Below are 17,188 nucleotides of genomic sequence, written 5' to 3'. Positions count from 1 at the left end.
AAAACGAACTATAATTCTGAGTCTGTTATATAGGTTGTCTTAATTTTTCGTAAATCTCTTTTCTAACAATAGGTAAATATAGAAATTTATTAACTTTGAAATAATGCTTTAACGATAAATAAAGTTATGGTTTGATGTATGCTTTTAAAATTTGAGTGGCAGTACAAAGCCTATAAAGCAAAATAAAAACTTTTTTTTTTTAATTTCGAGATTAAATTAATACAGTAATTTATTTTATAAATTACATAAACTATGCGTTCTCCTACTAATTAAAATACAAAATTCTGGAGGATATAATTACTTTAAGCCGTTATCTGATTTCTAAAATACAACTTCAAACCGGTTAAACTACTCTGCTAACTCCTACTACACCATTTTTAGCCTTATCAGGACTGGTTTTGTAGTACGGTTATTTAAGTTTATATTATTAATGAACTACTCAATGATATTATAAATTACTTTATGATAATTTTTGTACTAGTTTTTGGATTAAGAAGCTTATTGGTGAATGATTTGTTTTAGTCACGAACTTCAAAGGTGCAACCCACTGGCCTTAGAACTTGGCCTACATGGATTCAACGTGGTTCCGAATGTGTGGAAGTCCTTTAATGGCCATTACGTTATCTCTGTAACGCTGGCCATTTCAATGAAAATTCATCTCTTCCAACAGCGCCAAAATCCCTGTGGAGCTAAAAGTAACGTATTTGATGTAGTGGTGGTAGTGGCAAAATATCTCATTCTACTTCACCGTTACTGCAAACGTTTAGATAATTGGGACACGTTGCAATCAAAACCACAATGTGAACAGCAGCATTCATTATTTAGAGGATACAGAACAGGAATCAACAAATTAATATTCACTCAGTTAGTAAATCCAAGAAGAGTTCCGAAGCGAATCCAAGGAATCCGGCAAGCAAGTGTACCCTGGCGAAGACAAATGGAGAGGTGCGTTCCCCATACAAGATGCAGGAGCTGGCAAATTGCAGACTGAGATTCACCATCCATCACGGGGTGGGGGTCGTTAAATTCGCATTTATAACGGAGGTGCGTTGCGCTCTTCGTCTGCCACCGACACGCTGCGCCGCCCCGCTCCGTGTATTGGGAATACATTACGTTTCGGGGGAGGAGGGGCATCAGTAGGAAGACTGAGTAGGCCGCTATAAAAGTTATTATCTGTAAATACGAGTCGTTCAGCAATATCTTATTCAGGACGTTTGTATTGTATAAATTAAGGTCATTAAATATTACTTATATCGAACGAGTGACAAAGCTCCTGAGCCACCTTAACGGGAGTTGTTTGGGAAATATGAAATACAGTGAACAAACTTTTGACCAAATTTTTCAGGCCAGTAAAAATTTAAATGTTACAAAAAGAATTTAAAATGATTTTTTCTAACATAAACCAATGAGTGAGCTTCATTTTTGCCTGTTTTCAAGAACATTTCAGAATGTTTTAGGTGTCTGTAGAGGAAAAAAAACATGTACAAGCTTATAAATTTAAAACAAACACTCCAATAATATACTTTTTTATTTCTTTGAGGCCTTATGTACTCAGGGAACACATCATCAGACCCACATAACTGCAGTATATCAAGTATAAAAGTATACTGAAGGATAAAAATTATATTATTGGAGTGTTTGTTTTTAATTTATAACTATATCCAATAAGACCAAAGCTTCGAGAATTTATGTACAAGCTTTTGCTTTGCTTCTCGTATTGATATAATGCAGTGAAGCATAAAACATACCCTGAAGTATATCACACAATGGGTAAAAACATACCCCTCTTAGTATTTCTTTCCCATTATTTCAGTGCTCTTCTCGTATTGATATAATGCAGTGAAGCATAAAACATACCCTGAAGTATATCACAAAATGGATAAAAACATACCCCTCTTAATATTTCTTTCCCATTATTTCAGTGCTCTTCTCGTATTGATATAATGCAGTGAAGCATAAAACATACCCTGAAGTATATCACACAATGGATAAAAACATAACCCTCTTAGCATTTCTTTCCCATTATTTCAGTGCTCTTCTCGTATTGATATAATGCAGTGAAGCATAAAACATACCCTGAAGTATATCACACAATGGATAAAAACATAACCCTCTTAGCATTTCTTTCCCATTATTTCAGTGCTCTTCTCGTATTGATATAATGCAGTGAAGCATAAAACATACCCTGAAGTATATCACACAATGGATAAAAACATACCCCTCTTAGTATTTTTTCCCATTATTTCAGTGCTCTTCTCGTATTGATATAATGCAGTTAAGCATAAAACATACCCTGAAGTATATCACACAATGGATAAAAACATACCCCTCTTAGTATTTCTTTACCTAAGGAAATGGTTACGTTTTAACATGTAACTTGTTGTGGAATTTATAAGCTGTTGCATCACAAACTGAAAGGCTACTACAAAATACCATATTTTGTACTTTACTCAGCGACGTAACATAAGCCTGCTCACAAAGTAAAACACCGCAAGCACACGCATTTCATTAAATTGAAGGCACATGGAGATGTGCGGTCCTCAAGATGATGCTTTAAAATGCTCTGACTGGTTAGCTGTTTGATGCTGTCTCACACGCAATTGCAAGTTAAGTCGCAGTTGAGGGTATTCTATGGTAATTATTTTTTGTTATGGATAGGCCGATTGCGTTTTAATCCTTATTCTGCCCGTCCTAATGGGCCACTGACTTGTTTAAGGATCTTATCAAACGGAGCAAAAAAGAGAATAAATATAATACAAGGTCAATGGTTCTGATAAGAAGTGCTAAGGTCACAGACAGGATTTGAACATGCACTATCTCTACTAGCTCAGATCCAAACATGTTCATTTCCTCTTGCACCATAAATAACTAAGGATTTCTCCAATCTACACCTATTTTCATCGGAATCTATAGTATGAAATCATATTAACAAGGCAGGACGGAATGCCCAAAATAAGCTTACTGAAAACACTCTTGATTGACTCTCTCGATTTTAATTTTGATAAGAGTCTCATGGATTATTTTTTATCAGCAACAGGTGGTTTTACCTAATGCAAAAGTTTTTACCTGCAACAGTAGGTCTTGTTTTGTATTATTATTAAATTATGGATATGTAATAAATTTGCGCAATGGTAAAAAGTATGAATGTATTTGTGTGTGCATGTTGCAAGCTAAGCAGTGACTGCAAAAATTCATTATTGCGTAAAACAGGGGATAAGACCACCAAACATTTTATTTTTTCATAACGTTGTAAATGTATCTAGATATTTTTACCATATATTTAATTAGGTTTTGCTCCGTCACCCACAAGTACATCAGCATGAATCACTATTTCTGTTTTACTTATTTAAAATAATTTAATTTCCGATTCCTCGAAATTCTTTTAAACAATAATTTAAGATTAAGGTCTGAAAGTTTAAATAAATCAAACAAGTTAGCTCAACCTAAAATATTTATTCTGAAACACAATAGTTTTATTTAATAAACCTACATAAAATCCTCTTAATGTGGGTGTGATTCAGGTTATTGACATCATCCCAGACGATCCAAAACGGTTTAGGTTTTCGCTAATATCGGCGAAGATAGTTCAGAACGTAATGGGATGTTATTGTCATTATCCAGATTACTCAGAACGAATCGAGTTGTTATGATATCGTTCAATATATTAGGAAGATTTGTACAATTTGGAAGGTTGATTGGAACACACAATTAAAGATGTTATACTCATTTACTTAGTAAACAGTGTGATCCAAATTGTGTGTATACTGAAGGAATCTTGTAAACTGTACAGCAAAGATTAAAATGCCAAGATTTGTGCTTAATAACAAGACCAACAAATCAATGTGGTTACGTTAATTATTGACCGCGTGTTTTAATCGCTCCGCTCAAAAAACTGTTTTTGTCAAAATTCTCAGATCTCATAGCTCTCTTATTTGTACGTACAACACAACAATTTTCACATAAGAACCGCATGAAATCTTTTCTAGTTTTTAATTATTTTAATGAAAAAGTATTCAAGACTAGCATGCAGGTGGTGCAATGTTTAACTCAATTTTTAAAATGCGGCGACTAATTTTTGTACTGAATTAAAATAAAGAATAGTTTTTACTAATTTCAAAAGTACCGTTTACAAGTTACAATTTCCTGGTGGGTTTCAACAAATAATTTATAAAAGCCGGTTTTTGAATGGTTGTTTGGAGGGAATTTTTATTACACAATGGGGACGGGCGGTAAATTTGGCTGATATTTTACTGCACATAAAGTATATGACAAAGTCAATCCAAGAATGACTGTTGCTAAATTTGTGTGACTGATTAGCACAATAGCATGTTCAAATTTTATCATATTTTATAAAAAAATCATATATAAATCATCATAAACTTATTTCACAATATATATACCAAAACATTAGAGACTTGGATCAGTCCACGTTTCATCCTTCCAGGATTGGATATCCAACCGCAATAGCTACATTTTCAAAGGGAAAACATACTAAGGCAATTCTCACGTTCCATCTTTTTCCACCAGCACTGGAGTGGGAAGCTGGAGCTGGAAGTCTATCTCGATGAGTGTCTGGAGCAGGGTCAGTGTTCGAGTATAAGGCGGGTATTGCAGCTCCTGCAACTCATCCTGAGTTATTAATTACAGTGTCACACTGGGAGATAGCGCAAGCTGATGGCCTCATGTGCCTGTCATGGAGCCCTGCTCTATAGTCTAACAGGCCAACTTGATAGAGTACAGTCTCAGCGTTCTTATTGAACATATGACCTTTGACTTAGAAAGTTGCGTCTAAAGGACTGGAAGGAGAATGGAGGTATTTGCCAGCGTAATTGAATAGGTTATGATGAGATGCAGATAACCCAAGTTCGAGATAAAGAGGTGTATGGGGAGGCCAAGTTAACAGTTAATAATTGGAAGTAGGAAGAGGTTCAGAATATAACTCATAACTTGACTAAGATATGATTTTTTTATATTCACGTTTGTTAACTTGAGTTGTTGGCAATTCTCGGAAATGTTATCTTGGATTGACCCATGTTGATATTCTCGGAAGCAATTGCTCTGTTATAAAGGAAAACAGATTTAAAACAGCGCATGTGACAATGTCTACCAATAATTTTATTACAGTTAAATAATTTTTTACTTTAGTAGAAAAATTGGGTGTTAAAGTTATAGCATATGATTAACCCTTATGAACTATTTAGATTTGTTTGGCGACGTTCTGGTATGTTTAATGTTTACATTGCTCATTTTTGATGTCCTTATGTTTAGAATATTATTTGTAAAAGATAATATGAACCTTTCATCTAAATCAGGTGCACAACTGCAATTAAAAGTAAAAGTAAAAGTAAAGAATGTCTTATTTTACCAGGCGAAGTTAGGTCTAAGAAGTTAGAAAGAAGTTAGCCCAATTAATGTTCCGACTGGATATATTTTTAAAAATAAAAAAATTCACAGTCACAGGTATAAGTTTCCAAAAGTCAAGAAACATAAAATACTTTTTGTCATTCCATGAAGAATTGTACGCATTTATAGGAGTATTTGGTGAATCCATAAAACATTGTAGGATTAACTCATTCTTATTGATACCAGTTCATAAAATGGAATATTATGTGTTACGCTCAATGACCTTACAAAATTAACTAAACTTTTACAAAAAATATTAAAAGTCATAATTTTAGTAATTCAGTATTTTATAAGATCTTAAATTTAACCTCACAAAAATCTTTTTGATTGAAAACTGTAAAAATTACATCTTTACATTAATGCGATGCATGTACTCGTATATATGCTTGATATTAATAAAGGAGACAGTGGTGAAAAGAATCGATGCACAGAAAACAAATGCACAGATATCTGTGTAAATAACACACAGAATAATCTGAGCTGTGTTATTTCCAAGCAAAAAAGAAAACTGATAATAATAGTTAATAACATAACCTTTTCATGGTGTACAAATTTATCCATTTCTATCCTGTTCGGTGATGATCTTTATTCCTCTTTATATCCTTACCCAACTTGTCTTCCAATTTTGGTTGTCACTGTAAAACTGATAATAATATATAGTAGGCTATTTTAGCAACAAACCCCTTTTTACCTTCATATTCTTATGAAACGTTTCTTCAAATATCCATAAATAAACCAATTTATATTTCTACTTTTGTAATTCTTTAATCCAAGTAATCCACTTTGGGTGTTTTGGAATAGGATTTCCTGTATTTTAAGAATTGCAGTGATGCCTTGGATGTGTTGAATCTTCTAAGTTACATCCATTTCACCAATTTATTTCATCATTACAAACGAGTTTAAGCAATTATCAAGACCCAATTTATAGTTGTGCAGTATCCTTGCAACTTTGTACTGATGTAATTGTCAATTCATAAATATTGCATTTCAATACTGACAATCTTAAACACTATTATCACCATAAGCGCAATTAAATTATTCAAAACAAGGTTCAATTCCATAATCAGATCGTTTACCTATATTTAAAACTTATTTAAAATATTTAAATTTCATTCAATTACAAAATGTTAACAATCAATATAAGCATTAGGCCTACACTAAAATTAATGATTTAAGATTACATTCGGGATTCAAACGATTACTATAAGAGATTTAATCACTAGAGAAGTTTTCTTGCGATTCATTTTAATTCCCTGATTGGATTAATTTTAATTTGATGAGTAATTTTAACAGTAATGTGACAAAGAGTTAAATAATGAGTCAGCTCTGGTTTTAATCAACGGAAGTGGCAAGGTTCACACCGTGCCGCTGTTCTCGCGTCTGCTGGGACTTAAAAAGCCATGTGCTGGGAGTCACACGTAGCAGTCCCCGGGAAATGGAAACAATACAGCCCCTAGCGGGCCTAATCACAAAACTGACGAAAAAGCAGCTAAAAAACTGGTTTGCATAGAGCAAAGAACAAAGGGTAAATTATCAATAGCCAAGCATAATTGTGAGCAGAGAGGTGTCGCCTGTTCGACAAAACCCCTTTCATGGTGATGTTTTTTCTTCGGTTTTTTTCTCCTCCATATTTTCTACCCTTTGCTCGGCACAGAATGCACTCTCAGTATTCCAGCGATCCGCCTTCTTTTGTTTCACCCGCCTTTGTTTCCGATGAGTATTAAACACCCTCTGCCCCTCGCCTGGGCCTCCCCCCGCGCCGCTCCTCTCCACAGCCCTTATATGAATTTCACCGAGTCTAGTTTTTCAGCAGTTTTTTTCGCCGGTTTTTTCCGGCGTCAGTGTTACACTTACGCCCGGGGCCGATGATCGGACATTTCCCCTCCCCACGGGCCTGCCCGACTTGCTCGAATTACAGAGGGTTGTAGAAAGGTAATGTGAACAGATCAGTGATGGCTATGTTAATGTTGGGCACAAAACTCCTTTGTCTTTCAACGTTACTACCCTAAAATCTGTGAACAGATGTTTTCCTTTTTAATAGAGACAGAAGACGGAGGGAAAATAATTTTGAAAATGTTGTTAGCTTTCAGCCTTTGGTTTTGGCATCGAAAATACGATTTTTCAAAACTCGTTGTGCTTTCTGTAGGCTAATGTTTAAATGGGATTTGATGTAAGGAATGATTAAGGGATATTAATTACGTGGCTAGCTTATGATAGTTTCATCTAGCATAAAAGTGAATTCCCCTCTGAATCCTAAATTATTATAATCAAAACCATAAGATAACACAAACAATAATTAATATTAAAATAATCAAAGTTATATTTACATTGATGTTTATCTTTGAACTTCCCCATCATTAAAACCATTATACAATAAACTTTCTTTCTACCAATTCATCTATAATTATATAAAACTTATATTTACTTACTTCTTTTGTCTAAACTATTTGGGTTATTATTATTTGTATTCAAGTCCATCATTGAGGTACACACAATATCACTGTTAGACAGTTCCATGGTTAATTATTAGAAAAATACTTTCTAGAAAGTAGTTGACCGTGTCAAAGAGATTCTTGAAATACTATTTCTTCAGTAGATGGCACAGTGGACATGGATTGGTTGATTGCTGGTTTCATGAACCGATTGAAATTTGTATCCCTATCATCCATCCAGAAACGTGTATTGTATATCCATTGGACTTTCTAGAAACCCTATTCTGCCATCCATAAGGTTGTATTATCCATCCATCGAATTCTCTATAAAATTTATCCACAAATATGCATTTTTCATCCATATAATGTCCTAGGTATCCTACTCTGGGAGATAGATCCACAAATATGCATTGTTCACACATCGATTTGTCTATAAACCCAAATTTGCCATTCACAAAGTAGCATTTTCTATCAAATAAATTCCCTACCAACCCTATATCTCCAGTCACATACTGTAATGTGCATTAGCAACTGTATTTTACCAGCATCGAGTCTGTATTATGTGTATCACTATTCCTCTATCGAAAATACACATATTTGCTCTCCGGTTAGGAGCTTACCAAATTTTTAAGTGGCACAGGGAATACACCGGTACTATACTGTATGGAAATTTATGTAACCGATATATACCAGTGACGTCAGAGGCCATATTAAGTGTCAGTAACCTGGTATGACTATTGTTAAGTCACGTCGCGCTAAACCAATGTTATCTATTATCCTGCCAAACTTCATGACGGAATAAGGAACATCAATAAGGAAAGTGGCGTTTCCGTGTCGAAATGAGTAACCACATTTTTATTTTTAGACGCAATATTACGCCCGGGACTAACAAGGCTCTGATGGGGACGTACAAGGGATTCTGCAGTCCTCGACAGGCCGAACGTGCCTGTAAAAGTACCGCCTCTACTTAGTTTGTTTGGCGACAACCCTTAAAGTAATGAGCGCTGTCGCCATGTCGGCATATCTCCCATTAGTCGGCAATGATGCGCCCTTAGCTCTTCCCTTGCCCTTTCACTGACATCCAATACTGTTTGTTTTCAGGCCCTTTAACATCTTCAGACAGCTGATATAATTTGTTCTTCCTCGAGACCCAATCAACTTAGTGATGCAATAGATATTCCTGTTTAATACGTTTTAAATAAAATATTTATTTTAGAAAGTGATAAAACCTAAAATACATTCTTTAATAATATTTCACGTACAAATAATTAAAGTTATGAAAAAACAATAATAATTGCGACTTTCTATTTGAAATTGCGTAATAGTACAAAATTTAACTTATATTTTAAAATACAGTGGGGTCTGTACACAAAACCACTACTAATCTAAATCTTTGATCAAAAACCTATGATGACACTTTTATTTATAAATGTTAGCGGGTTTTATTAAATTGTCAATACCTGTGATTTATCGTAATAACCGTTCATGTATACAAAAATGGTACTAATACTTACATATATGTTTAAAGCTAATTCAGTACTATTTTAATTATTTGATAAATGGATGTCGAAGGCTGAATTCAACGGAGAGAATTCTTTTCAAATAACTTTGCTTGAAGTTCAAACGAAAATAAAAATAAATAAAAAAGGAACGAAAAACTTTCATTTTCATTATACATTACATTTTGTATGAATGGGCGATGATACTATTAGGGTATACTTAATACGACTTCAATGGTTTCCATTGAATGATTTCCAATTTAGATTACAACGAAACGGCTCAAAAGCTACAAACAAAATATAGTCTAGAGTCCATTTCTTTTTCAGGAATCGACTGATATACTTTACTAGTTTCGGTAGCAGCCAATCGGGCATCGGGTTTGTTACGAAAGAGAGAAACTGCTGAGCACGAAAACAGTGTGGCGGAGCTTGGTATTAATATGCTAAGACGGATTATATAAATTGATGCCAAAATTAGTAAAAGAGAATTATTGGATTTGGAATTTGTGAGATAAAGGCGTTAAAAGAACACTCCGAATTGGCTGCGGATTTTGTCCATCTGACGATTCCCTCTGGGCTCTTCAATATTACCCTGTGATTGTCTGATTACCTGATTACTGATTATCTGATCTAATCAAAAAGAAGTTTTGTACGGATTAAGATTGATAATAAAACTAATTTACTTTCTGAATAAGCTATGCAAATGAAGGGGATCACTATAATGGATGTATTAAAATAATGTTTAATTTGAAAATCGGTTAGTATTACTTAACTTTTCTTATATTTTTAAACGTATTTATATACGGGGAAAATGTTTATCAATCAGATGATTTCCTCGCTCACTATTAAATTGTTTGTTCTTTTTAACGACGAATTTTAAAAATTCTGATGTAGACTTGAAGGAAGAACGAGGCAAATTAAATAATGCAACTTTTCATTTTTTTTTACCAATTTTATTCATAAAAAAAATCATATACATGACGCAATTACAGTTAGGTTCTTCAATGCTGCCATGAATGCATTGCTGAAATCTAAAAAATGAGTGACAATAAATTTTGTCATTTCCTAGTCAGAATTGAGACAAAAATTACTGCTGGTAACGGTAAGGTTACGTGTCAACAGAAAATTCCACTAACGTGGGTAATAAACAGAGTGTTTAAGTAATTAGAATCAGTAGATGAACAATTCGAGTCGTCAACTGTCAATTTAGATTAGACGTTGTGAACTGTAACGACTCCCTCCTTATTGTGTAGAATTCCCCCCCCCCCCCCATCACCACCAGAGGCCGAGGTCAGTGGCCAATGAGTAAGGGCCAAATAAGACAAAAAGGACCGGCATCTCATATAAACGGAAATTAAAAGAATTATAAATAAGTATCATGATCCTGAAGCGATTATTACAAGAGTTTAAGACACATCTAAAAGTATAACAGGGCACAACTGCCGTAAGTTTTTTGAACCATGGAATACCGACTAATAAAATTTAATACGCTGCTCCTTTGATATTCTCTACAACATTTTTAAATATTCAAAACTAACATTTTCCTATTTTTCACAAATATACGCTAAAGTGAATTTAACATTGATTTTACACATGAAGAAGGGATCAGATATCGGCTATCGAAACGTCGTGTCTCTGTTATAACTAATAAGTTAGCAAAAGAAAATTTAAAAAATTTGGATTCAAAACTATGTTCTACCTGAGATCGGTTTAATTTTATATTTTAAGCATGGGAATTACGACGAGTAAAATTAATTTTAATACCTTCTTCTGTTGTGAGTTTCCACCGAAATTAAATAGTGGATTTGCCACAATTGCCAAAGGGCATTGCACCGTGTAACAGGAATACAAGGATAGTAATACACCAGCTGACTTTACTTGTAATCATGAGCAATTACCACATCTTAACCGCTGCTTATCAGTCTGTCACCAAAGTTCCTTGTATAGCCGTCCATGTAATTGCAACAGCAAAACTGCTTTGTTATTAATCAGTGGTTGACATAATTGACAAAGAAACGTTATTAGTCATTGTGGAGAAACACGGCTTACTCAGTAGTAGTAGTGTTGTTTACAAATCACCAAAGCCTGTACCATGTTTGAGTGAGCTGATTGGACTAGAGAGAGCATAAAATCCACGTGCAGGCATTAAACACTCAACTCTAGTTTGTGAATATAGTAATATTTCATCGTCCGCAGATCATAGATTATTTGTACTATAAAACAGGGTTCAAGCGAACACGGCTTGGCTATGAAGCGCAATACGTGTTTTATAGTATATAATCATTTCGGGAATACATAAATTTAGTTTCACTCCTCCAGTGTGTGTCTTGGTTAACAATCAATGATAACCATTTCTTTGTGAGTACATGATTTTAATTGTGAGCCCTAGACTCATACTCATAAGTATATTTAGTACATTTATTGGGCTGAATAAACGGAAAAGAGTTTCACGAAGGTATGAGGGAGGTAATCATGATAATGACCATTTTAAATCATTGAACTCTCACATGTGATGAGGGCGGAATGATGTAATTTGAGCAAACGCGGCCTTTAAAGCTCTACTTTACGCAGCGGAGGAGTAAATTATGAAACGACTCTAGCATAAGTCCTCAATCATCGAAACGTATATGACCTGAGATTTTCATAGTCATCGGTAGGTTGTAGTACACGATTATAAGGTATTTGTATCGTGAAAAGTTGCTAATGTGAGAGTAAACCCTAGGAAAAAATATATTATTTTTGTTTTTTCTATTTAAAGAATAAGTTAATAATTTACCAGAATTGTATTAAACTGTTGTATATTAAATTTGCTGTATACAATATGAGGTTGAGTGGTAGAGAGGGCTTAATAGCTCTAACTCCACCTCTTTAATAAAGGCATTTTTAATTTTTCATTTCATTTTATATGAATTATTTTGATTTCCAAACTTAAAATTGACCAAATTGCTTTTAATTCTTTTCTTCTTTTTGCTTTTGTCTCAACTTCTGATAATTCCAATACGTGGGCCATTCGGGTAGTGCAAAACCCTTGACCCTGGAACTACTTACCTACCTCAACCTGTTAATAAACCGATGTAATGGTATACATAAGGTACATAAGGTGTACATCTTTTAATTATTATTAATAATTTTGAAAATAATTCTCTATACTACGAATCAACCTTTTTCATACCTGTTTGTTAAAATTCATGTATATGTAAGCAATATGGAATTTTGATATTACTTACTTATTATTTATTACACTTAAATTTAATACAATAAATAGTAATGCGTAATTTATCAATACTATTAATCGTATAATAATCAAACGAAGCTTGGTCGGGACAGCTTGTTTACTATTGATATTAATATCTTGTTATAACATAAGTACAACAATGTCTGTTGCAATAACTTCACTGTTTGTTTAATTACAGAACACGAACAGTGCGTTTAATATCAGTAACATTTAAAAAGTACTATGAAAGACGTTTAGAAACAGCAAGAAAAGACGTTTTATTTGTCTGATATAGCAACTAATCAAATAGTGCATTTGATATAGCGAGACTTCTCAGTTAGCACGTTTGATATAGCGACACTTATCAGTTAGTACGTTTGATACAGCAACACTTATCAGTTAGTACGTTTGATACAGCGACACTTATCAGTTAGTACGTTTGATATAGCGACATTTATCAGTTAGTACGTTTGATACAGCGACACTTATCAGTTAGCACGTTTGATATAGCGACACTTATCAGTTAGCACGTTTGATACAGCGAAACTTATTAGTTAGTACGTTTGATACAGCGACACTTATCAGTTAGCACGTTTGATATAGCGACACTTATCAGTTAGTACGTTTATACAGCGACACTTATCAGTTAACACGTTTGATATAGCGACACTTATCAGTTAGTACGTTTGATACAGCGAAACTTATCAGTTAGTACGTTTGATACAGCGAAACTTAACAGTTAGTACGTTTGATACAGCGACACTTATCAGTTAGTACGTTTGATATAGCGACACTTATCAGTTAGCACGTTTGATATAGCGACACTTATCAGTTAGTACGTTTGATATAGCGACACTTATCAGTTAGTACGTTTGATACAGCGAAACTTAACAGTTAGTACGTTTGATACAGCGACACTTATCAGTTAGTACGTTTGATATAGCGACACTTATCAGTTAGTACGTTTGATACAGCGACACTTATCAGTTAGTACGTTTGATATAGCAATACTTGATTATTCTTCTAATCATTGAATTAATCCTAGCCTGTGTTAGTAAATCAGCTATTAATCCTAAGGATTCGGGTTCGAGCCTAGGTTCGGTACTAACATTGCGCGCACTGACAAATAACTAACTAACAGATCCTGTCGTGAAATAATGTAATAAACATTTCATCACTTCAACTAAAATACAGTAATGTCTTTAGAATTCCTCACTGCCCAAGTCGGTAGTGAAAATATTGCTTTTGATAGAGACCACACGTCATGAGGTGTTCGATTTTACTCTTATTACAACGTTTAAGTTCAAGAGGAGTGAAGCACTGGAATTTGCAACAACTTTCAGTATCAAAGTTAATGAAAAGTACATAATAATTATACGGTTTTAAATACAGCATCACGTGTGCCAGTTCATGCATGACATCATGCGCGAAATTGTTGATCTTGCGCCAATGCCAATTAGCTGTCCCAGTGACTGACTTTCAATGAGCCCATCAACCGAGAAACTAGAATTCGCCACCAGAAGGCGCCTAAGTGAGCTCAAAGATGATTTATATTTTGATTGTGCATTTCGAGTGTATCAATCAGTAACAACCTGAGATGACCGATATCCTTGCTTCTCGTCCCCTATTAGAGGATATCTCTGCTTTTACTAAACCCATTTTGGCCTTCTCTACGTAGATATCCTTAAGACAAAACTTGGTTGAAAATAACATCACTGAAACTTTCTACATTTTTATACGTGATTCGAACTTTTTGGAGTTTAAACTTTCTGTTTGGTTTGTATTTAGCATTAGCACACTATAAAAGATAAACAGTTATGACAGACCGATATTAAAGAAAAAGAAAGTAATTTTTAATATCAGCAAACTATAGTTTGTCATATTTTATAATGATTAAGGAGTGTTCTTAGAAACTGAAGTTATCTTTCCTCAAAGGGTACGTAATACACGTACATGTTTAGCTACATTTCGTCAAATTTTAGTTAAATGCCAAATATAGTGGGCAAGGACTAAAACATTCAGTTTTTTTATTAAATATTACTTTCTTATAAACACAGTTACGTATTTTGAGTCAATTTTTGGAATATAAGTTTTAAAATAAAATATTATTTGTTTCAGTTTATAATAGTGTACATATTTAGTCATAAATTATAGCAGTATTGTTCCCCGTAAGTATTATTGACCAGGAAGATCACCTACTGTTTAATTAGTAAGGAATAAGGGTAAAAACGTAACTTTTTGTACTGCCTATTAAAAATTTGTGATCTTTGCTTCACTAGGAAATTAAATTCATAATTGATTAGTGTCGTACGTGGAATTTTATGGCATCTTTGAAAAGGCTCAAATCTTTTGGAAATGATGAGAATTCCTTGACTTATAAAAGATAAAATAAATAAATAAAACCAAGACGTTTGAAAACTCAGAGGTAGGTACTCAGATATCGAATATTCTGGGAGGGTGTAAATAAGAAATGTCATTACGGCGCCATATCTACATTTGTGAGGGTGGAAGTGATGGTGTGTAGGAGGGGTGGAGTGGGGGGCCATCAGGGACCTACATTAGGGATAACACATCTCGTCGTACTTTATATTCTACATCTTAGCGCATCCTGACACTCTCTGACTGAAGGCGGGGCGAGACGTCCAGACCAGTCGTCGAGTCGAGGAGAAACGACCGGAATCGATAACGAGTATTGGAAATCGATTTGGAGCTATCGATTCCTGCAGTCGATTAGTGAGTGGCATGATAACGTGATGGGAACAGTCGTTAGCATCTTCACTGGTGTCGCTGAACAATAAAATCCGACGAGGAAAATTTATTCCCAACCTGTTTCCACACTATAAATACACCGGGCGATCTAAAATGTTCATAACAATGTCAAAGAATGTTTGGGTTGGTTATTAAAATCTTTTGACACTTTTAAAACATTAAATTATTACTAACGTACGTACGTACGTACGTTACGTATTACGTTAACGTTGTCTATAGCAGTCATGACGAGAATACGGTAATTGATCACTTGAATGAATTGAAAAATTGTAAATAATTCATTCTCTAAAAATGATGTTAATATATTTCGACCTTAAAAGTGTTTTTGAGATTGGACTTGCAATATCAACATTTGTTGTATTTAAATTCTGTTCCAGAAAGCTGCTAAAAACTTTTGCAGCTCCCAACACTTGAGGTTTAGAAGAACGAGGTTGGCGGTGCTGTTTAGGTTGATTAAGAAGATGTTCCATTGTGAGTGTATTGGTGTAACTTAAATTGATTAGAGTTTGTATTAATATTATTTGTTCATGACGTTGGTATAAATTTTACAACAATACATCTACTGTATGAGCTGTTAACACACTTTTTTATATTTAAATATAAACAAGACTGTTATGCATTATTAGCTAAGTAAAGTAGTATAGTATCTTAAGTAAAAGTAATGTTTCAAAATATACTCGTATATAACAGATTCAATATATAAATAAAATAACGAACATCTGGGTTCAAATTTAAAATTAACATAGTCGCAAAATTATTTAGATTAAAAATTAACAATACTGTGATAATATAAAGCAAAATAAATATAATAGAATGTGGCTATCACGAGAAAAGAATGATAAACACTCATGGAAATCGTCAATAAGCAACGTATTTGTCCTAGATTATAAAAACTAAACAACGGTTTATCGTACTTCACATCATAACAAACACTGATAATCTGCTAGAGGTCTGTTGTTAGCAGATAATTTTTTTACTTATCGAAGTTTTTTAGTCTTGAGTTTAAATAAGATATAAATAAAACCTGCATTTTCCTTACAAACACCAATTAAAATACTTCGATGTTTTTACTACAATTATCATGAGTTGAATCTCTGCCTCAGCTGTTGGTCACCTAAAAAGAACTAGGCATAGCCAGAAAAGAAATTCATTTGAACGGAAGAAACCAACAAAACGAGAACATCTGGCCAGTTTCGGTGGGAACCGTGGGGAATGACTTACTCGGCTTTAAAATAACCGGGATATTTATTCGGCGACGGGAACATAAAGTACGGGAACAGCTTGACTTGCGTGAGGAACTTTGGGCAGATAATAACTCCAGTTGCCAACCCAACAGAACCAATTATTCCCCACAAATACATTCCAATATTAATGTCTCCCCTTACGGAAGACAATTGTATAGTATTGGATTTAGTTATGCATTATTTTCATTTTCATAGCCGTGGGAGCCCAGTTTGAGGATCTGTACTTTTATACAATTGCTGCCTTATTGTCAATATAGTTTATTGCCAAGGAAGTCGTGATGGCTTGTTGCAGCTATGATGTGTTACTCCATTGTTCCTTCCTATAGTGTTGAGGAAGATAGTGCTATGATTATTATGATGTGCTCAGTCTGTGTGTCATGTTTTATCGATCATACTGTTATACCTACGAATAGCAATAGAAATAACTGTCTTATAAATTAAAATTCCTTTGCTCAAAGCCGCATAGTATCAATGTGATACAGCATTATAACAGTTATTATAAAAGATAATCTTAACATATTGAGTAACTTCTATGAGTGTTCGGTACGGCCTATACTTTTAATGCTTATTTATGAAACTTTGTGTACCTTTTCCTCAGGAACCTCTTGGCCTATCATAATCAAATAT

The 17,188-nt window shown here is 34.0% G+C and overlaps 1 protein-coding gene across 1 annotated transcript in view; it reads right to left on the bottom strand.

Annotated features, from left to right (window-relative positions):
- Positions 1 to 807: 807 nt before the first annotated feature.
- Positions 808 to 17,188, bottom strand: part of LOC124353782 — a 179,922-nt gene continuing 163,541 nt past the window's right edge. The window contains exon 4 of the mRNA XM_046803779.1: positions 808 to 1,157. Coding sequence (XP_046659735.1) covers positions 1,034 to 1,157 — 124 coding nt within the window. The 3' untranslated portion in view covers positions 808 to 1,033. The remainder of the gene's footprint in view (positions 1,158 to 17,188) is intronic.

The sequence above is a fragment of the Homalodisca vitripennis genome, chromosome 2 (assembly GCF_021130785.1).
Source record: "Homalodisca vitripennis isolate AUS2020 chromosome 2, UT_GWSS_2.1, whole genome shotgun sequence".
NCBI classification, from domain to species: Eukaryota; Metazoa; Arthropoda; class Insecta; order Hemiptera; family Cicadellidae; genus Homalodisca; species Homalodisca vitripennis.
Note: the sequence above shows the minus strand (reverse complement) of the source record. Positions and strands in the feature narration are given on the sequence as shown.